The sequence below is a fragment of the Gossypium raimondii genome, chromosome 13 (genome assembly GCF_025698545.1).
Source record: "Gossypium raimondii isolate GPD5lz chromosome 13, ASM2569854v1, whole genome shotgun sequence".
Classification (NCBI taxonomy): domain Eukaryota; kingdom Viridiplantae; phylum Streptophyta; class Magnoliopsida; order Malvales; family Malvaceae; genus Gossypium; species Gossypium raimondii.
Window position 1 is genome coordinate 35,186,264 of NC_068577.1, and position 21,942 is coordinate 35,208,205.

General features: G+C 35.3%; 1 protein-coding gene across 3 annotated transcripts; it reads left to right on the forward strand.

Moving 5' to 3' along the window:
* Positions 1-1,305: 1,305 nt before the first annotated feature.
* On the forward strand, positions 1,306-19,669 carry LOC105782599 (protein SUPPRESSOR OF QUENCHING 1, chloroplastic). Of its 3 annotated transcripts, XM_052626157.1 has the most exons (29): positions 1,306-1,438; positions 1,522-1,909; positions 2,184-2,284; positions 2,413-2,469; positions 2,551-2,645; positions 2,777-2,876; positions 3,129-3,187; positions 3,445-3,560; positions 3,923-4,055; positions 4,417-4,504; positions 4,682-4,760; positions 5,178-5,238; positions 5,379-5,454; positions 5,856-5,966; positions 6,946-7,041; positions 7,458-7,580; positions 8,459-8,656; positions 9,011-9,115; positions 9,262-9,326; positions 15,338-15,431; positions 15,658-15,815; positions 16,005-16,054; positions 16,164-16,285; positions 16,438-16,545; positions 17,271-17,363; positions 17,488-17,524; positions 18,077-18,324; positions 18,476-18,625; positions 19,260-19,669. In XM_052626157.1, exons 2-29 carry the CDS (start codon positions 1,564-1,566, stop codon positions 19,419-19,421), a joined length of 3,231 nt encoding a protein of 1,076 aa, XP_052482117.1. In that variant the 5' UTR covers positions 1,306-1,438; positions 1,522-1,563; the 3' UTR covers positions 19,422-19,669. The 3 variants fall into 3 exon arrangements, 2 of the variants coding, with proteins under 2 accessions (XP_052482117.1, XP_052482118.1); XM_052626158.1 differs by lacking the exon at positions 19,260-19,669 and having other exon boundaries at positions 1,315-1,909; positions 18,077-18,387; XR_001129853.2 differs by lacking the exons at positions 18,476-18,625; positions 19,260-19,669 and having other exon boundaries at positions 1,315-1,909; positions 17,271-17,397; positions 18,077-18,270.
* The last annotated feature ends 2,273 nt before the right edge of the window (positions 19,670-21,942 follow it).

Genomic DNA, 21,942 nt, shown 5'->3' on the forward strand with positions numbered 1-21,942 from the left:
TTAAAAATAGAGTGCACGTCACAACATCAAGATTACCATGTCCCGACGACATAAGTCAGTATGTGACGTTGCAATGTGGAACCCTCGACATTGCGATGTCAGTCTTAAATTTTATAAATTTTATAATTTAGTACCTAGTCAATCTTTGACTATTAAAAGAGCTATTAGAAGCTCGTATAAAATTTAGGCATGTGTTTGAATTATATTAGAAATGTTTAATGACCCCAATAACTTGAATGAGTTGATGAAATGAATTGAATTTAATTATCGTTGCTTCAACAACAAATGTAGCATTTCAATATCTTGACCCGACGATCGGGTCAGGTATGGGGGAGTTACAAAAAAAGTGTCAAACTCTGGTACCAAATGATATATTATTAAGCCATAAAGAAATAAAAATAAAATATTGTGATATATTATTTTATTAATAAAAATATTATTTGAAATAAATATAAATTATTTTTAATAATTTCATAAATATTATAAACTAATATAATTATAAAAGAACAAAAGAGAAGAGTAGAAAAAAGAAAGAATAATTCGACTTCCACTTGGATAAAATAATTCCATATGGATGGTTCCTCTGAGAGATCTAAATATATATTTAATTCCATTACAATGTCTCTGTGTTTGAGAAGAATTAAATTTTGCTAACAAGTTCACTATGAATGTTATATCAAGTCGTGCGTTGTTTGCAAGATACATTAATGCCCTACGTTGTTTGCAGGATACATTAAATGCCCCTATAAGTCTAACTCTTAAATATGATACTTCATGACCAAAAATTATTCGTCAATCTTTATTCCCATCTAGTGATTTTACAACTATTGATGTATTCAATGAATATGATTTATCCATGTAAAATTTGTTTAAGATTTTTTTTGTATAAGCTTACTGATGGAACATCGAGACAAAATTTTGTTTTTATAATATCTTTCATCTCAATTTTTTAAAAATCAATTTATTGTATTTTAAAAATAATATTTAAAACCTCAAGGTAAACAACAATTATCTTTTTTATATTATATTAAAAGAAAAAAAAATTAAAAATCAAGAACAAAAATTTAATTTGTCATTCTCCTATTAGAAAGAGATAGGAATGGCGTGGAATCACAATTTCATATAATTTTTTCTCTTATATTGATGGTGAGGAAACATGGCTCGTAGCCGTCGTGTTTTCATAAATATTAAATAATAAATATGGAGTATTTACAAATTTTAATCCAATTATCATTATCTATTTTCAGTGGGCCCTGTCTCTAGTTTAATGTCACTAAGACCCATACAAATGCACCAAAACGGATAAAGCACCAATTATTGCCAGCCAAATGAAAAATCAGCAGAAGACGAAGTCTTCATCTCCACCACTACTTATAGTATAAACACCATCCAACCATTTTCAGTGCACTGCAAGGACAAATAGCCCAACAATTCAAAGGTCTGTTTTAATTACATCAAGGATGATATAGTCCACCAAAAAAAAAAACCCAAACAATTTAATCCTGAAAATCTCCTTTCCAGGAACCAGTTACCGCCACTCAAACAGAAAACTGAGTTTGTGCTATGGCCGTGAGACTATTGTCAACTCCAACTGCTCTGTCTCACCCAACAAAGCTCTCCTTCTTCTCATCACCCAAACCCATATCAACAGCAACCTCCTTCTTTCAATGGAGATCCAAGTGCAGAGTTTTTACAAGGAAAATGGTGGTAAAGGCATGTGTTAAGGTGGAAGAAAAGAATGTGAAAGAAACTAGTAAACAAGAATGGGGCAAGGTGTCTGCTGTACTTTTTGACATGGATGGAGTGTTGTGCAATAGTGAGAACCCTTCTAGAAAGGCTGCTGTTGATGTTTTTGCAGAGATGGGTGTCCAAGTCACTGCGGAGGACTTTGCTCCTTTCACTGGAATGGGTAAAATTTTAGTTTGATCCCTTGATATTTATTTTAAGTTTCTCCTGTTATGGATAGTCTTCCATAAATTTGAGTGATTCGGAAAAGTAAGAATTTTGAGGAATGTAGGTGATTAATTGTATGGTGCTGATTAAGAAGTAAATGTGTTTCAAAGAGTCCTTCGTAAATATGTAAATCTGCGACAAATAGTTCTTCTGATTTATTGTTAATTAATTTTGATGTCATGAAGAGCTGTTAACTTTACCTGCATATTTCTACTTTACTGATATACCAGGTGAAGCAAACTTTTTAGGAGGCGTTGCTTCTGTTAAGGGTGTTAAAGAATTTAACACTGAGGCAGCAAAAAAGAGATTCTTTGAGATATATCTTGATAAGGTAATCAGCACTTAGTTTTTATATGGAGAGTTATTCTTTCTTCTTATGAAAGGACTATCATACAATGCCCATTTTTAGTGTTTTTCAGTGAACAAATTTTCACACAAAAAGTTCTTTCCTTCTTGTAGTATGCAAAACCTAATTCTGGAATAGGATTTCCAGGTGCTTTTGAGCTCATTAATGAGGTACGGAAGCCAATTGTCACTAGTGAGATAATGATGTCACCTCAGGTTTATGATCATATGATGGAATATTCTGTGTGACAGTGTAAAAACAAAGGCCTAAAAGTTGCTGTTGCATCCAGTGCTGATCGTGTCAAGGTTGATGCTAACTTAGCTGCTGCTGGATTGCCATTATCAATGTAAGCCAACTGCCAACCTAATATAGTTGTTTGGATGAATATATTGGTTGTATATTTTCATTTTTAGCTTTGCAGCATCAATCTGTTTTTTTTTTCTTGTTCTTATTATGGTTCTAGCCTTTATATATCAGGTTCGATGCTATTGTGTCAGCAGATGCTTTTGAGAATCTGAAACCTGCTCCAGATATTTTCTTAGCTGCATCAAAGATATTAGACGTTTCCCCTGATGAGGTATATCTAGTTCTCTCCCCTCTACCAGTTGCAACTGTCATGTTTCATGCACCTATCATACTTCCCATTTCTCTCGTGGGTGGCGTACCACTGTCTGTTAGCTGAACTTTGATAGCTTTATGACTTGCTTGGAGAATTTTATATTCTTGTTACAATAATCCTGCAGAGCTTCTGTTGTTAAAATTCTTTGTTTCCTAAAGTTCCATTGTAATTCTTCTGCTGAGAAATATGACATCTACCTAAATTTGCCAGTGTATTGTTATTGAAGATGCTTTGGCTGGAGTACAGGCTGCTAATGCAGCAAAAATGAGGTATATGATCTATATTCATGTTTGTTTCTATTTACTTTGCTTTTTACTTCCTTCTTTATTTTCTTTTCACACTTTCAACTTGGGGGAAGAATATGATTTGCTTACATGATTAATATGTTGTATCAAAATCATCTGCTTTTCCCTTTTCTTAACATATAGATTAATGTTTAGGTTGTGCTTGTCAACCATTTGCTTCTCTCATCATACAGAAATGGAGTAACTTTATAGTAATTCTAATCATTCTCCATTGCCTGCAGATGCATAGCTGTGACAACTACATTGACAGAAGAGACTCTAAAACCTGCTGGTCCATCAATTATCAGAAATGATATTGGAAGTGTTTCACTTGATGATATTCTCAGTGGTGGCTCAGGTGGTTATAGTCTGTAGTCCTGAGAATATGCTGCAAATGTCATTTTGTACCATCAACATTGTAAAATGATGATGCTTTTTAGCATTCTTTTTGTTTTTTTATGGAAGCACATGATACATTCGCTGTTGTAATTGGTATCCTATGTAGTGGAAAATTTTCAATTCTATTGACAAAGTCCATCCTTGTGCACCAACAAGCTAATACTACTAAATTTTGATCTTGAATTTGATGAAATAATGAGAAAAACAATCACCTTTAAACTAAGCGGCATTGGGTATCCCTGAAGCCATTCTTTTCCTGATTGATCACTAAGGCATGTAGATTTTGGCATATAAAGTTCTAATAAATAAATATCATTGCAGATGAGATGGTGCAGGATATGCAGTTTCTGCAAGTTACTGAACAAAATCCATCAAGAATTCTCAATGAAAGAACTCGAAATGGATCAACCCCTGGTGTGGATGTTCCTAGCAATGAGGTCTTCTCCCTTCAGGGGTAAGATATGACCTATATGTGTTCAAAACTCTGAACTTACATTGTCTCTTATCAATTAAGATTTTAAAATTTTCTTCCTCCTCAAGTTCTTTTAGTTTGCTTAAAATCTCGGCATGCAGCTTTAAGATGTATATTGCTTTATAGATGAAAATATTTTCTTTATCAATTTTGGGTGCCTCTTCAATATCTAGTAAGCATTCAACTCAAGCCATGTAATGTCTGTAATTAGCTTACAATTTTTAACATACAAGAAAAGTTTCAGCCATCAGCATAAAATGTTATCACCGAATTTCTGTTATCATAAGCATAGGAGTTAATGAAACTACTTCATCTTGAGGTTGCAGAAATAATTTATGGACAGGTTGCAGGGTTCTAGGCGAGACATATTGAGATATGGAAGTTTGGGCATTGCTTTATCTTGTCTCTACTTTGCTGTTTCAAACTGGAAGGTATAACTGACTTAGTTGAACAAGGATGCTGGAAACTGCATCTTGTTGAAATTGTTGTAGACTGCAAGCATTATAACCATATGACTGCCTAGGAATGGCATTACAATCCTTGTGTTTGTTTTTTTTTTCGTTATTGTATGATATATGTGTGTGCAATGGCTCTGACTTTTCTCACAGGCAATGCAATATGCATCACCGAAAGCTATTTGGAATATGTTGTTTGCAGCCAAGAACCCATTTTTTGGTCCCTCTGAAGGTAAAGTATGTGTTAATTGTCAAGGAATTCTTTTTAGTGCTTGTGTCATATTCTTGTGCTTCTAGTTTTATATTTGCTCAATATGTCTATATGAGAAGCGTTAAATCTTAGGTTTCTCGGGGTATCATATGTTCTATATGATAAGTGTTATGTGGCATTATCTTACATTTGTTGTTACCCCATGTGAGGTTGTCTATGTGTAGGCCTTCGTTCAGCTACATGTGAGGATAATGTTGTTATGTGGTGATATCTCACATATTTTAAGTCTAGGGTTTCTTGTGGTCTTTTGTTCAAATTGGGCCCGCCACTTAACCAATTGATTTTAGTTAACAAGACGTTAATTGCTATGAAGATCTAATTTTCTCAAGTTATTTTTAATCCATAGTCTCAAACTAACTGCCATTTGATTGGTTATAGATGAATCGCGTTCTGCAAGGATTCAACAATTTGTGAACTATATATCTGATCTGGAATCCAGGTAAGAAGTTTCTTTCTCCACTGTTAATAATGCATCCTTATCATTTATGTCATTCATTTTTATTCATCCTCTTTTCTTTAAACGTCTTTCGTATATTTTATGCTTAATCTGTTTAAATATATCTTCTTTCACTTTTTAAGGGGAACTGCTCCAAAAGTGCCAGAATTTCCAGCAAAGCTTGACTGGCTCAATACAGCACCACTTCAGTTTCAAAGGGTAAATTCTTAGGACACTTTCCAACTATAGATGTACATGTTATGTAGGCTTTAATGTATGTCAAGAGTTTCATGCTTAAACTGAAATGTTTAAGGTGAAAGCAATATCAGTTTACTGCAAGCTTTCAAGTTATGGAATCTCAGCATTGGCTTATTATTAACCAGTATTGAAACTAAAATGGCTATTAATCGTGAAAGGTATGCAATATTCAAAACTAATATGGTTGTGGCTAATTTCAAGAAAATACATCATCTGTATTTAGTTCCATTTCGGATATCAGGACTGGCTCAGCTAATAGAAAAATCATCAGTTTAGCACAAATTTTTACTCATGGCTTGGAATAACATACGTCAATGTGAGAACTATAACCTCATTCCTATGATTTAATACGTTTTGAGCAGGATTTGCAAGGAAAAGTAGTTTTGCTGGACTTCTGGACCTATTGCTGTATAAATTGCATGCATGTTTTACCAGATCTAGACTTTTTGGAGAAGAAATACAAAGCTAAGCCTGTAAGATCTTATCTTCTCATTAGATGCAATATGTTTCATCTATTTTCTCTTTTATAATTTCCATTGTGATATTTTCTTATCAATTTCCAAGTTGCTTTTTTGGGTTAGTTTTGCCCACAATTAATGCATGTGCACTTGGAACTTGAAAGAAAACGGCAAACACATGGTTCTGGAGGAGTTAGATTGATGATTGACATTATGGGATTAGGGAAAATTGCAGGTGAACAAAGGTTCTCTAAGGTGAACCCTATGTAATTGGGATTAGTGGTAATTCAATATCTATGTAAAACATTTGTGGTAAAAATAAGAGTATCAAGATTTGAGCCACAGTAGGGAAAAGACAAGGACACACATACTGCATGCAATCTAACTACTTGATACTGATATACTGATTGTAATTAGTTTCCGAGTTATCAGTGGATGCTAATCTTTAACTAGGGATGACAAAATAGAGTGGATTTTTTGTTTGAAAAGTGGATGCAAGGCAGGGCGGGGTGGATTTTTTCTTTTGAATAGTGGGTATGGAGCGGTTTTGGTAATTGTTTGCCCCGCCTCGACCTGCTCCACTATATAAAATTACCATTCTATCCTTGTATATATAAACTATTAAAAGGGTAAAAATGTAATAATGTAATATAGAAAAAAATCATGTATTTTATGTTTAAATAATTTTTTGAAGGATTATGTTTAAATATTTACTTGATTTTAAAAAGATTGAAAAAATTAAAGATAACTAGCAAAAATTAAATTGAAGTGGAGTGGAGTGGGCCGGGGATGGATGCATCCAACATCCATGGAGGTGGTAGTGGTTTTCAAGATTATATATCTACAGTGGAGCGAGGCAAGTGGTGGAGCAAAGCTTGCCAATTATGGAGCAGTAGTGGATTTAGCACTATCTGCCCCCATCGTGCTTCATTGCCATCCCTATCTTTAACTGTATTCCTGTATCAGATTGTTTTTTGTGTGGGTATTTCTACAGTTCACGGTTGTTGGAGTGCATTCGGCAAAGTTTGATAATGAGAAGGATTTAGGGGCCATCCGTAATGCAGTATTGCGCTATGGCATCACACATCCTGTAAGTTGAATACTTGGGTTGTTCATTAAGCTGAATCCTAAACTTTTTCAATGTACTTTGGTATCATAGAACTAAATATCAGGTAGGTAGTTTCTTGGTAAAACCAAGTCTGTAATTCAACCTGAATATAAGAACTGATTTCTTTTAACTGGAAATAGCCATGTCATGAGTCATGACTAAATATATACATTTTTATATAAATAATATGAACTACAAGACAGTTATTTGTTCAAAGATATAACTACTATGAGTAAGCCTAGAATTTTTTTCCTCTTTTTCCTGATATCTAATTAATATCATATATATAATTTTGTCCATCCACTAATAATCTTTTTGAATAAATCGTCTGCTATTTCTCTCTCTCTCCCTCTCTCTCTCTCTCTCTTGAAGCTTACCATATGAGTTCTATTATTTAGGTTGTCAATGATGGAGATATGTATTTATGGCGAGAGTTAGGTGTAAATTCTTGGCCTACATTTGCCATTGTTGGACCCAACGGTAAGCTGTTAGCACAAATAGCAGGTGAAGGCCACAGAAAGGTAACGACGACACATTTTTCTTACTGAAATATGTTGCATCACAGTTTTCCTTTCAAATAAATGAAGTATATTCATAGCATTAATCAGCATACAATAGAAATGTAACACTTGTGCATATCCATCCATGTGATTTGATCCTTTGATGAAATAACAATGCAGAATTACAAACTTAAGCACTTTGTCAAAAGGACTTCAAAACTGAATGATATAGTTTCTCAACTTCTGGATTTTAAAATGCTTCTTGAAAGGCACAATTTAAGTTAGCACTACGGAACTCAGTGAATAACGGTGAACCATTGATTACAGGGTCATTCTAAAAACATTTTGTATTTGTGTCGCATAATTTCAATAATCTGTTAATGTGTTATACTTGTCATCAATTATGTATCTTCATTAAAGAGTGCTTTTGATAATTCCAAAGCATATGACTTAATCAAGACTTGCTCTGTCGCTTAAGGTATGAATTGATTATTGGGGGGCAAAGAGATAGAATTAGAGAGGACTCAAAACTACTGGTGTGAGCTCATTGTTGTATTAGAGGAATCTGCCGTTCTTATAATTAAATCTTTACTGTTTAGTCAATTCTCATTTCTAAACCATACTCATTTAATATGAAAGCTTTAACCATAAATCACGTAGTCTTGTACGAAATTGGATGACTGCGGTTCATATTTTACTGGATGTCTGAATTCATGGCAATGCTTTCTCAACTGCATTAGGATGACTTTTTCACATCAAGTTGGAGTCAGGTTTTGGCAATAAAATAGCATTATTGTAATTGTGGTTACAAAGTTGCAATACAAACACTAAACTTACTTCACCCGTTTGTATATAAACAAGAATGGAGCTAATATGTTTTTATTTTTTTTCCTTGTAAGGATCTTGATTATTTAGTGGAAGCAGCTCTTCTTTTTTATGATCAAAAGAAGTTGTTGGACAACAAACCAATTCCACTGAACCTGGAAAAAGACAATGATCCTCGCATGCTTACATCTCCTTTAAAGTTTCCTGGCAAGCTGGCGATAGATATTCTTAACAACCGGCTCTTCATTTCAGATAGTAACCATAACCGCATAGTAGGTTTTCTATCTCTCACTCATTGATATGACATGCAAATTGACTTGCACTCAGGTTCCTGGAAAAGTGTTCATTCACATGCATGCCCAGCACATGACACCTGTGCACATCTCCAAAAGTAAGAGCCATCTATGGAAAAAGTGCTTGATGTTAGAAAGAGTAATATTAGCATATCCATATGTTGCAAAGTTTTATTAGTTTCTTTTGACTTGTACTCCATAAAGGTAAAGAGATTCTTTTTTTAGTCATAAGAGAATGTTAGTTATTGGTAACAATTGCATTATTGGGGCCATCCAATTATTTTGAGTCTTTTCTTACCTTATTAAATGGTGGCATGTGGACCATGATTTCAGGTGGTGACTGATTTAGATGGGAACTTCATTGTCCAAATTGGAAGCACAGGAGAAGAGGACTTACGTGATGGTTCCTTTGATGATGCTACATTTAATCGCCCTCAGGTGATTAGTTAATTTACTGCGATGGTCATTGACAATTTTTTAGCGTTGACTACATATATATAATTATTTTTATTTTTTTTCTTTTTCCTTTCCTTGTGGTTTTATTGCCTTATCTTTGTTAAACATATGTCATTATACTTCTATAGGGCCTGGCTTACAATGCAAAGAAGAATCTTCTTTATGTTGCAGATACTGAAAATCATGCTTTGAGGTATGCAACTTGCTATGATTTGATGTTACGAGTTAAAAAATGAAATAAAAAACGGTGCAAGCATTTTAATAAAAACGGACTGTATAAGAAGTTATATTGAAACAGGGCGTTTTTGAGCTAATCCAATAACAGACAGTCTGGCAATAACCAACTTTCAAACGGTTTTCTTTTCTCTTTCCTTTTAAGCATTTTAGCTGTAACCAGCAAGGCATGAAATGAATACAATTAGGGGTGTGCAAAATTCGGGTAAAACTGAAAAAATTCGGTTAATCGACCGAATTCGGTTAATCGAATTTTTTCGGTCGGGGGTCGGTTAATTATTTTTTATTTTTCAATTAACGGTTAATTCGGTTCGAAACCGGTCGGTTAACCGAATTTTTTCGGTTTAACCGAAAAAATTAATAAATAAAATTATAATATATAAATAGGCTCACTATTCACCTAAACCCAATCTAAACCCAAGTATTCAACCTAACCCAATTACCCAACCCAATCATAAAAATTACAAATAATTTAATAAATAAAAATAAAATTCTAAACCTAAAACTAAAACTAAAGTCTAAAAGTCTAAAAGTAATTTCAATTCGGTTAATTCGGGTAATTCGGTTAATTCGGTTAATTTAGGTAATTCGGTTAATTCGGTTAATTCGGGTAATTTTTAACCAAAAATAAAAAATATATAATTTTCGGTTAATTCGGTCGGTTAACCGAATTAACCAAAAAAATTTCGGTTCGGTTAACGGTTAAAGATTTTGAAAGGTCAGTTAATTCGATTAATGTTATTTCGGGTCGGTTAACTGAATGAACACCCCTAAATACAATACAAGTCTTCCTCAAATTTCTCTCTCTTCTCTCTGTGTTTTCTCTCATCTTTTTCTCTCTCAATAGTTTTCTTTTTCGTATTTTGAACACTAACAAAGGTATCAAAGCTTTCCGATCACAATGGTCGGTGAAGGAGTAACTACCCACGTACAAAAGGAGGTTCATGTGTTGCAGCAAGAGGTGGAAAAGATTTAAGCATAGCTTTCCCAGTTGGATGTTAAGTTCGACGCAAAACTGGAAAATCGACTGTAGGGATTTAAAGATGAGTTTTCAAGAGAAATTAGATCTAAACTTCAACATCTCTGCTCTGAACTTCACGGTTTGTTTACGCAATATTTTGGTAATCTTGCTGTGCCAACTCATGCTATTGTTCAAGACCGAGGAAAGAGCGTTTTGGGAAGACCACCCCCAGGTTTCCTTCCAAAAGAACCCCTTGAAGCTCCTCTACCCCTAGCAGTTCCTACACAAGAAGGAGGGTCCCAAGAGAAGAGTTATAGAGCAGGGTGCCCTCGTTTTGATGGGATTGCCTACAGAGCTAGGTGGTCTAAGTTGGAGCAACTTTTTGAAGCAGAAGCAGTTCCTGAGAATGACAGAGTTCGTATTGTAATGTTGAACTTGGAGGGTTGAGCTCTTGACTGGCATCACTTTCATGCCCAAAATCATGGAGGGTTGCATATGCTAGATTGACCAGGATATGCCATCAGTTTGCGAGAACGTTTTGGCTCAAGGAAGTTCAGAGACCCCATGTCAAAACTGGTAACCCTTAAGCAACAAGATTCTATGGAGCATTTACATGATTTTTTTGTAAGGTTGTTGAACCAGATAGATCTATCTGAACAACATGCTTTAAGTATTTTCATTAGTAATTTGAAACATGATGTTAGAAAATATTTATGGCTATTTAAGCTTCAAACCTTAGTTGATGCTGTTCATTTAGCCAATCAAGTGGAGGATATTTTGAACACTTCCCCTGGGAGGGGGTTTTGGTCTAGTTCGAATGTTAAATAAAGTGTTGCTCCAAGTAGAGCTATTTCACTAGTTACATCTAGAGCTTTTGTCACTATTACTGCAGGGTCTTCTAGTAGAACTAATGGCCCCAGAGCATCCTCTAAAGGAATCAACCCAGCTTTAATGACTGAAAGGAAACAAAAAGGGTTACGTTTTTTGTGCGGAGCCAAGTACCATGTTAGTCACAAATGTGTCAAAGGGCAGTTATACCAGGTGTTGTTGGAATCTCATTCTAATGGAGAAGGAGAGGATTTCCAAGAATGTTCTGACTAGGTAGAGGATCATCCCACGAAAGACAAACAACAGGAGCCTATGATACCGCTGCATGTTATGAAAGGGTCACAAGGTCTCCACACAATGAGGTTTGAAGCTCTTGTGGGGAATACCAAAGCCATTGTGTTAGTGTATTCGGGTAGTACCCATAACTTTTTGGATACAAGGCTGGTAAGTAAACTACCTTTTCCTGTAGAATGCCAGGAATAGTTAAAAGTAACTGTAGCAGATGGTAGGTGCTTAATGACTAGAGGAACATGTAGGAAAGTTAAGTGGGAGACTTAGGGTTTCCAGTTTGTGACTGATTTTATGTTGTTACCTCTGAAAGGGTGTGATTTGGTCCTTGGAATACAGTGGCTACTCTCACTAGGACCCATCCCCTGGAATTTTGGGTCATTAACTATGCAGTTTGATTTCGGTGAAAAATATTGCACCTTGTAGGGTATTCTTCCTGGTAGCATACATGTCATGTCAGTAGCTCAGTCTTCAAGATCTTTTTCCACTACTGATCAGCTTTTATGCCCCTGCACAGTGCTGATGACTTCAGCTGCTCAATTGTCCATACAAGCAAATGACCCTCAGCTTCATGTAGGCAAACACTCTTAGAGGATTTCTCTGACATCTTTGGGATCCCTGTAGGCCTGCCTCCAACAAGACTCCAGGACCACAAAATCCCCTTTAAGGACGAGACTGTTGTGATCAAAATACAACCCTACAGATACCCCACGATTCAGAAGGCTGAAATAGAAAAGATTATTTAGGAAATGCTGCACACTGGTGTGATCAGAGACAGTACCAGCTTTTTTGCTTCACCCATAGTTATGGTTAAAAATAAATATGGCAGTTGGAGGCTCTGTGTAGACTACAGACAACTCAACCAGCTAACCATAAAAGATAAATTTCTCATTCCTATTATCGAGGAGTTGTTGGATGAGCTAAGTCATACAAGGGTTTTCTCCAAATTGGACCTCAGGTTAGGACATCACCAAATAAGGATGAATGATGTTGATATCCACAAAATTGCCATTAGAACTCATGAAGGGCATTATGAGTTCTTCTTAATGCCCTTTAGGCTCACTAATGCTCCATCAAGTTTTCAAGCACTCATGAATGCTATCTTTAAGCCCTTTTTGAGAAAAACAATGTTGGTTTTTTTTTATGACATATTAGTATTTTCAGCAAGCTGGGATGAACACATAGAGCACCTTAGGGTGGTTTTCCAAATCCTAAGGCAACACACACTCTTTGTCAAGCAAAGCAAATGTTCGTTTGGAACTGAACAAGTTGAGTATCTAGGTCATGTGATAGCACGAGGGACTATAGCCATGGACAAAAGGAAAGTGGCCTGTGTTGCCAATTGGCCTACACCCTCATGTATTAAGGAATTGAGGAGTTTTTTAGGCTTCACTGGATGTTACAAGCAATTCATCAGATATTATGGATTTTTGGCTAGACCCCTCACCAATCTTCTTAAAAAAAATGCTTGGCAATGGGACAATCAAGCTACCCTTGCATTTTAGCAGCTGAAAGATGCTCTATGTTCAGCACCTATGTTGACCTTGCCTGACTTTCAACTGGAATTCTGCATGGACACTGATGCCTTTGGCTTTGGTGTAGGAGCTATTTTCCAGCAACAAGGCAAACCAATAGCATTTTTTAGCAATGGGTTGGGGGTTGGACATCAAGCATTGTCGATATATGAGAAAGAGATGTTAGCTGTGTTTATGGTAGTGAGAAGATGGCATGTATATCTAGTGGGGAGACACTTCAAGATTCGAACTGATCATCAAAGCTTGAGGTTTTTATCAAACCAATAAGCTATCACACCATTTCAGCAAAGGTGGGTTGTAAAAATGTTGGGTTATGACTATGAAGTTATTTATAGGAAAAGGTCGAGCAATGCTGCAGCTGATGCCCTTTCGAGAAACAACTCTATTAAAACTGCTCAGGTTTGGAAAATGACTGGTGTTACCAATCAAACTGCAAGCTTCAGAAACTCTATGAAGAGGTCAAGAACCAATTTGCACCATCTTCCAAATACACCTGGATGGAAGATTTTTTAGGAGAAAGGGAAAGATTTTTGTAGGCAGTGATGGGGATCTTAGGAGGGCCCTATTTTAACATTTTCATGCGAGTGCAATCGGGGGACACTCGAGTGTACATGCCACCAGAAATCGCATGGCTTCAATCATCTACTAGAAAGGCATGACTAAAGATGTGAAGCTTTGGACCAGGGAATGTTCTACATGTCAGAAATGCAAGTCTGAGACTGTGGCCAAACTAGGTTTATTACAACCATTGCCAATTCTAGACAGGGCATGGTCTTCAATTAGCATGGACTTCATAAAGGGGCTCCCTAAATCCAAAGGCAAAATTGTAATACTGGTAGTAGTCGATAGGCTCACAAAATTTGGGCATTTTCTGGCTCTAGCTCACCCTTACATAGTGGTAACAGTGGCTCAAACTTGCATGGGTTGCCTGACTCAATCATTTCAGATAGGGACAAAATTTTTGTTAGCAATTTTTTTTAGGACTTATTCAAGAGGGTGGGGACTAAAGTGCACTTGTCAATAGCCTATCACCCTGAGTTAGATAGGCAGACAGAGGAATTAAACAGATGTCTGCAGGGGTATCTTTGCTGCATGTCAGGAGAGCATCCTGGTGACTGGCTTCAGTGGTTACCTTTGGCAGAGTGGTGGTATAATTCAACCCATCACTCAACCATCCATAGCTCACCATATGAGGTGCTCTATGGCCAACCTCCTCCACACCATAACCCTTACTTTGTTGGTGCCTCTCCAATAGTCATGGTTGATAAGAGCCTGCAACAGAGGAAAGTTGCTAGAAAAATGCTGCAGTATCATCTTAAGCGAGCTCAAGATAGAATGAAACATCAGGCAGATAAGCACAAGAGTGAAAGGCAGTTCAACTTGGGGGATTTAGTCTACCTAAGGTTACAACCTTATGGGCAACACTCAGTCAAGAAAAGATGGAACCAGAAACTATCCCAAAGTATTTTGGACCATTTCCAGTGGAAGCTTGGGTAGGGAAGGTAGCATACAGGTTGCATCTCCCTCTTGGGTCAAAGGTACACCCTACTTTTCATGTGTCACTACTCAAGAGCATGTGGGAACAGCTCCTACCCAAGACAGTCTACCTGTAGTTGACAACAATGGTGCCTGGGCCAAAGAACCTGTTCGAATTCTTGATCGACATGTGGTAAAAAAAGGACATCATGCAATCACTAAAGTTCTAGTAGAATGGGCTGATTCTTTTCCGGAGAACACTACCTGGGAACCTCTAAAGCAATTGCGAAGCAAATATCCTCAGTTTGATCCTTGAGGACAAGGATCTCGACAGGGAGGGGGTAGTTGTTATGAGTTAAAAGATGAAATAAAAAACGGTGCGTAGCATTTTAATGAAAATGGAGCGTATAAGATTTTTATTGAAATAGGGCATTTTTGAGTTAAGCCAATAACGGACAGTCTGGCAGTAACCAACTTTCAAACGGTTTTCTTTTCTCTTTCCTTTTAAGCATTTCCGTTGTAACCAACAACACATGAAATTAATATGGTACAAGTTTTCTTCCTCAAATTTCTATCTGTGTTTTCTCTCATCTTCTTCTCTCTTGATAGTTTTCTCTTTCGTATTTTGAACGCTAACATTTGACTGTTTGAAAGCCCGACAAGTTTCTATTTTCTGTTATTGAGATAGTGAAAGAATGGTGACTATCTTTTTCTAATTGTATGCGAACAATGTGCATTATTTCATCAAGACAAGTCCAGGGTACTTCTTGTGTACAAGATATTTAAAAGAATTACTACTTTACTGTTTCAGGGTTTCTCTTTCCCCCAAGATTCCTATTTGTACACTAATCCATTATTTCGGTTTTATGAATGTTATTGTAGGGAAATTGATTTTGTTAATGAGAAGGTGCGAACTCTTGCTGGAAATGGGACAAAAGGTTCTGACTACACAGGAGGCGGAAAGGGAGCCTCTCAGGCAAAACAACAATGCCTTGACTTTCAGAACTTTAAAATGGATTGATATGATTGCTTGTCTACACTATTCATGTCCTTCAAGTTGGATAAGTGAAATGTTTTCTTATCATATTATTTACATAATGCTAATCTTCTCCATGATGCATGTATAAATATTTAACCGCATGTTAAATCTCCTCAACTTTCTCTTTCCTTTCAAGTAAAGACTTGAACCCATCTCCTTTCAGCTCCTTAACTCTCCCTGGGATGTCTGCTTTGACCCTGTCAATGAGAAGGTCTACATTGCAATGGCTGGCCAGCACCAAATTTGGGAGCATAGCATACAAGATGGGTTTACTAGGGCATTTAGTGGTAATGGATATGAAAGAAACTTAAATGGATCAAGGTAAGGCCAAAATACTGATACTTGAAGCAGCTGCTACTTAATTTTTCATGTTTTCCGTCTTACTGTGTTTATCTACTTTCTCAAATTGCCTAGCATATAATGTCATTTCATTCATATTATACAAATGTACATATCAGATACCTGCATGTATTTGTCATTAACATGTTTATTTTCTTGTCATTGAGGTAGCTCTACAAACACATCTTTTGCACAACCTTCTGGAATATCAGTGTCTCCTGGTAATATTTGGAATACCTTGATAATTTTCATTTTTCTTTAACCTTCTTAAAATGTTTTAGATGCTCTTTTATCATTTCAAGGAACATTTACTTAAATGTTTCTTTTCAGATCTGATGGAGGCATATGTTGCTGATAGTGAGAGTAGCTCCATTCGAGCTCTTGATCTGAAAACAGGAGGATCAAGACTGCTAGCTGGTGGTGACCCAGTTTTCTCTGAAAATTTGTTCAGGGTATTGTAGTTTAAAATTTTGTTAAAAGATTACACAGAGCAGATAAGCAGTACATGAAAAAGTAAATTAGATTTAAGGTTTATAGTTAGTAAAATTTTGGCGAGGCATTATGTTATGCCGATAGTCATTGCAATGCATACTGCCCTTTGCAGTTTGGAGACCATGATGGTGTAGGGTCTGATGTACTTCTTCAGCATCCCTTGGGTGTCTTATGTGCAAAGGATGGTCAGATTTATATAGCAGACAGTTATAACCACAAGGTACATCCCTGCATTTACTCTTACATGTATGGTAAGATCAAGATTGAACTCCTTGTTATTTACAACATATAAATAATGATTATAGGTCATTTTTCTAGAGTTAAAGAACCACTGTTGAAATCAAGTGTCAACTTAGGCTAATCAATTTAGCATTTAAAACTTTGTTCTTCCTTTTTTGAAAGAAGCATTTAAAACTTCACATTCCTTTTAAAGGCTACAAAAATGCTCTGCATACTTGTACAATTTAAAGATTAGTGAGAGGAGTGGTGCTTCACTTGTTTGAGTAATACATGCAAAGCTTTCCTGCAACCAAAGCTCCTTTTCCTTGTGGATTAATTATTAAGGTCCTTTTTATTCCTCAAATACATACTCTCAGTATGTATGGAACATGTGCAGTATTCTAGAATTAAGAACCTTGTTGATTAGATGGTGAAGCTCATTATATTATTCAACCCTGGCTTTCTAAATTTAAGAAGCTATGGATTTGTAACTGCTAAATATCGAGGACTTGGTTTCTCTTTGCATAGAACTTTAAACCCTGAAAGAAACATTTGGTGTGGTTCAAATGTAACGAGTACATTTACTTTTAGAAACAAACTTCAGTATGCACTGCATCTCAACGTTCAAATTACCACTTCGTTTAAATTTTTGACTTGATAACTGGCTGGAATTGTTTCAGGCTAAATTAATTGCGGTTTATCTTTCATATGGTTTTGAAATTTCAGATCAAGAAGCTAGATCCAGCTAGTAAAAGAGTTACAACACTGGCAGGGACAGGCAAAGCTGGTTTCAAGGATGGAAAGGCCCTTGCTGCTCAGGTTAGAACTGCTAACAAGTAACCGTATTGAAGAGGTTATGCAGTCGCAAGTTATGTTTGAAATTTTCTACACACTTTTAATCGGAAATAGCATCATTTTAACAGATTTATTATGGTCTTTGCAGCTTTCTGAACCATCAGGGATCATTGAAGCAGAAAATGGTTATACTCTTTTCCTTCATATAACTTATCTTTTTAACCTTATTACCATTTACATGAAACTTCATTACACACACAGGAATTCTGAAAGATGTCTTTCTTTACAGAGGTAACCTCCATAATGTTTATTTAGTTCTAGGGTTGAGCTGTACATCCCATGGAGTGAGTTATTAAAGAACTTTGTATATGGTGATCCCACAGCATGATTTAGTCCTGGAATTCAGTGTCAAGTGCTCATTTCCTGATTGCTTGAAGCAATCCCCTTTAATACTAGAACAAAGTGTTAGAACTAGATGAATTATTACAAGAAGAATAAAAAATTATTTTATAGCATATTTGTTAGATATATTAATGCAGTACAATTAGTTGAACCAAGATTCTACAGCAAAAGGAGAGGAACTTGCCTGACAAGTTTGCCGATTGCTTGACATAATTTTTGTTCTAGCTAAAAACGTGTATTCTTATTGGAATAGATAACATTTCATCATATAACCATTATTATCTTCTACTTTTAAGTTAATCATGTATTGAATGTGTTTCTCAATTGATTTGTAGGAAGACTAATTATTGCTGATACAAACAACAGTCTGATCAGATATCTAGATTTGAACAAGGAAAATGCTGAAATCCTTACTTTAGAACTGAAAGGAGTTCAGCCTCCTACACCAAAATCCAAATCTTTGAGACGCCTTAGGAAGCGATCATCAGCTGACACACAGACCATAGTTGTTAATGGCGGTTCATCCAGTGAGGGGAACTTGTATCTTAAGATCTCTTTACCTGAAGAGTATCATTTCTCCAAGGTTTCTTCATCTGTCCTTCCCCCATAATCACACCAAAGTGATGCACACATGACTCACCGACGGGTCTAACCCTATCTTTGTCATGTTAAAATAGTCCTGTTGTCATCTAAGAATATTCCTAGATGTTTTTGACACCTAATACTAATTGCAGGAAGCACAGAGTAAGTTCACTGTTGATATAGAACCTGAAAATGCTGTGTCTATTGATCCCTTGGATGGAAAGCTTAGTCCAGAGGGATCCGCTAAACTTCATTTCAGAAGATCCACTTCTTCGGCTTTTACAGGGATGATTAATTGCAAGGTACTCCACATGATGAAAGCATAGAATTTTTACAGTTTTAGGATATGTAGACCCGTGTTTGTTTATCAGTACAACTCGTGTGCCTTTGAATGCTTAGACTTAGGCACCACCAGAAGCATGTTCAATAACTGCTTGTGACTGCTAGCATATCATATAGCGGCAGCACATAGCCAGTGGGTTTGCGGGGCTTTTCAATTATTTTTTGCGTATCAATGCAGTAGGGTAGGGCATTCTTATAAGTTTATTGATCCTCACAATGAAAGCAATTGACATCAAAGCTTAGTGCAAAGCCTTTAAGCAAAAGGGGTTACTCATGGCCGAACTCAGCTATCGTAGTTGGAAGCTTTTATTAGGTAGCCTATGAAAATCAAGCTCAATAACTGTAGGAAAAATGGAAATTTATATCTTCTTTCTCTTTCCCTACCCCTTCTTTCCCCACACATTCTTTTGATGCCAAAGAGCATAGCCGGTCGAACCAAAAGAACAGGCAGGCAGGATAGTTATATATGTGTTGTTGATGTCTAAATGGTTATTAGCTATTCCATGTCTGCCAGGATTTTGTAGATTACATTAAAGATTAAATCATGGAAAAACTATGAAAATCAAATATATTCTTTGGTACTTGACCTTGCAGGTGTACTATTGCAAAGAAGATGAAGTGTGCTTGTACCAATCACTGTTATTTGAGGTACCCTTCCAAGAGGAAGATCAACAAGCTAAGCCTGCAGATATCAAACTTGTGTATGATGTGAAGCCCAAAGCATCAACAAACAGCTTACAGTTAATTGCCCCCTAAGATGCTCCTATAAATATGTGTATATGTAAATTCTTCCTTTGTTTTTCTTTTTGTTGTATTCGTACCAATATACTTGTACTTGATGCATGGATAATTAGCAATACATGGCGTTGTACAAGAGAACAAACAATATCATCTCCCTGATGATATGAGCATACTATTAATTTATGTTATGCTCCCTTTTGAGGTGGCAGCAGAGTTGCCTTCTTATGATTTCATTTTTCTAATATTAAAAAATGTTGCTATTACCATGATTGTGTTTTTCAAAAATATATATAAAGGATGGATTGGTGAGCAAGGCAGGGAGAAAGTTGTGCAGTGCAAACTTGTATTAAATTGGTCAAATCATGGCGGTGTGATTTATGATTTTGGGATTGGTTGAATGCCACCATATAATCCTATTAAATTAAAAGCTCTAATTATGCAAATGTAAATTACCGTACCTACCTTTTTGTCTTGACTAATTTAAGCTGCATTCTTATTTATCTTATTATAAACAGCAAATTAATCAAACCCAAAACAAGAGGAGGAGGGAGGTAGAACAAATATAAAAATGGGTGTGTTATTTAATAAATCCAAAACCCATGTTAGAGATAAGGATGAAGGAGCAATGGTACAAAACCTAACCTTGTCACTGTTGCCTCTTGTCTTATTATCATATCACGGGTTTTTAATTTATTTCTCTAATTAAAATATTCTTGTTAATTGCTGGACGACACTGAAATGTGGCCTAAAGGAAAACAAAAAGAAAATGGATAAGAAATGGTCAATCAAATATGTTTCATTACTAGCAACAGCCATAACCTTTATTTTTTTATTTTCTTTAATTATGATTACATCAAGATGTAAGAATAATAAATCCATTTTTATTAACATCATCTCTGAGATTAAAGATTTCACCCTTGTTCGATTTTAAATGGAAGTAAAAATATAAAACTCAGTTTTTTTCCTTTTGAATGAGGGGGTTGTCTCACAGGAGGAGGCAGGGCGTCTGGCAAGTGGTATAATGGTGATGGTCCTCTCCTGATTCTCTTGAAGATTTTTTCTCTGTTTTCCAACCAATAATATAATTTCTGCTGCACTCCTCTCTCATCCAACCAAACCAACTATTAACTTATTCTTCCATTTTTCTCCATCATTTAAATCTTATGAAGCACAAAACACCTCTTAAAAGATTAAATACAGAAACTATTCATTCTTTTGTTTATCTTTTTATTACTATATAATAAAAATCAAAATTATCCAAAAAGAATGGTTGAATATAAATAATATTATTACAGCAGCCAGCAACAACCCAAAAGTTTTTGTCACTTTTTAACTTATAACATACTTTGCTGTGAAATAAAGTGGGCATGCATTAGAAACCTGATCATAAGGTAGCTATATGGGAAACAAGTTCAATAATTTACCTCACAAGAATATTGCAGTCTTTTTATTTGATCCCATAATTTAAAATAGAATTAGACAAAAGCTTTAAATGGAAGAGGAAGGGGTAAGGGATTATAGACTGCGTTGTGAGCAGATGTGGCCGGAAGCAAATGAAATGTGAGCCAAGCAAAGCCCCCAAAATAAAATAATATTCATCAATTTTGAATTTTGTTTTTCTCATCAATAAAATAATAAAGTGGCATGAAAACAACCACATGCCTTCTCTTTTTCTCCATCTTTTTTTTCTTTTATAATTTTATTCTTGCATCACCCACTAATCATTGCTGAGAATAAAAACAAATTGCATTTAGCCCCACAAAAAAACCAAAACCCATTTCACTTGCACGTTTCTTCCTTCCCTTTTTCTTAATTATATTTGCCAAAATAAACCAAATTTAATATTTTTATTTATTTTGGATAAATTACATTAACAGTAACTCAATTATGTTTTTTTTGTTTCTCAACTATAAAAAGTTATAAAATGTTACCCAACTGTCTTACATTTTGAATGCTTGTTTTAACATTAGCTAACTGGTAAGCAAAAAAGATAATTAAATAGTTGGGTAACAAAAAAAGATTAAAATATGCTATAAGTACTTGTACTTTTCGAAAATTAGGAATATAGTCTCTATATTTCTTTTCATGAAATTTAGTTCCTCTAATTTTCGATTTCAAAATTCAGCCCAATTGTTAATCTTGTTAAATTTTTTATTAAATTTGTTGCTATGCCATTTTAAAATAAAAAATTACTCACTTGGTAGTCATGTGATTAAAAAATAGCTTTGTAATTAACTTGAATTTAGCAAAAAAAATAGTAGTGTTAACAGTTAAACCTAAATGTTAAAATTTGAAAAGTAAATGGACTAAATTTCATGAAATAAAAGTATATGGACTAAATTCCCATATTTCAAAAAAATACAGGATTTGTGATAAATTTTAAAAGAAATTTAGAAAAAACATGGTTAAATTCCTTTTTTTTTTTTCAATAAAATGTTGATTTTATTAGAAAATGAGAAAGAATAGGGGGAGCATGTATATGAAAAAGATAAGGAAAGAGGGAGCAAGGCAACACCTAAGGTTATGTATCATACTT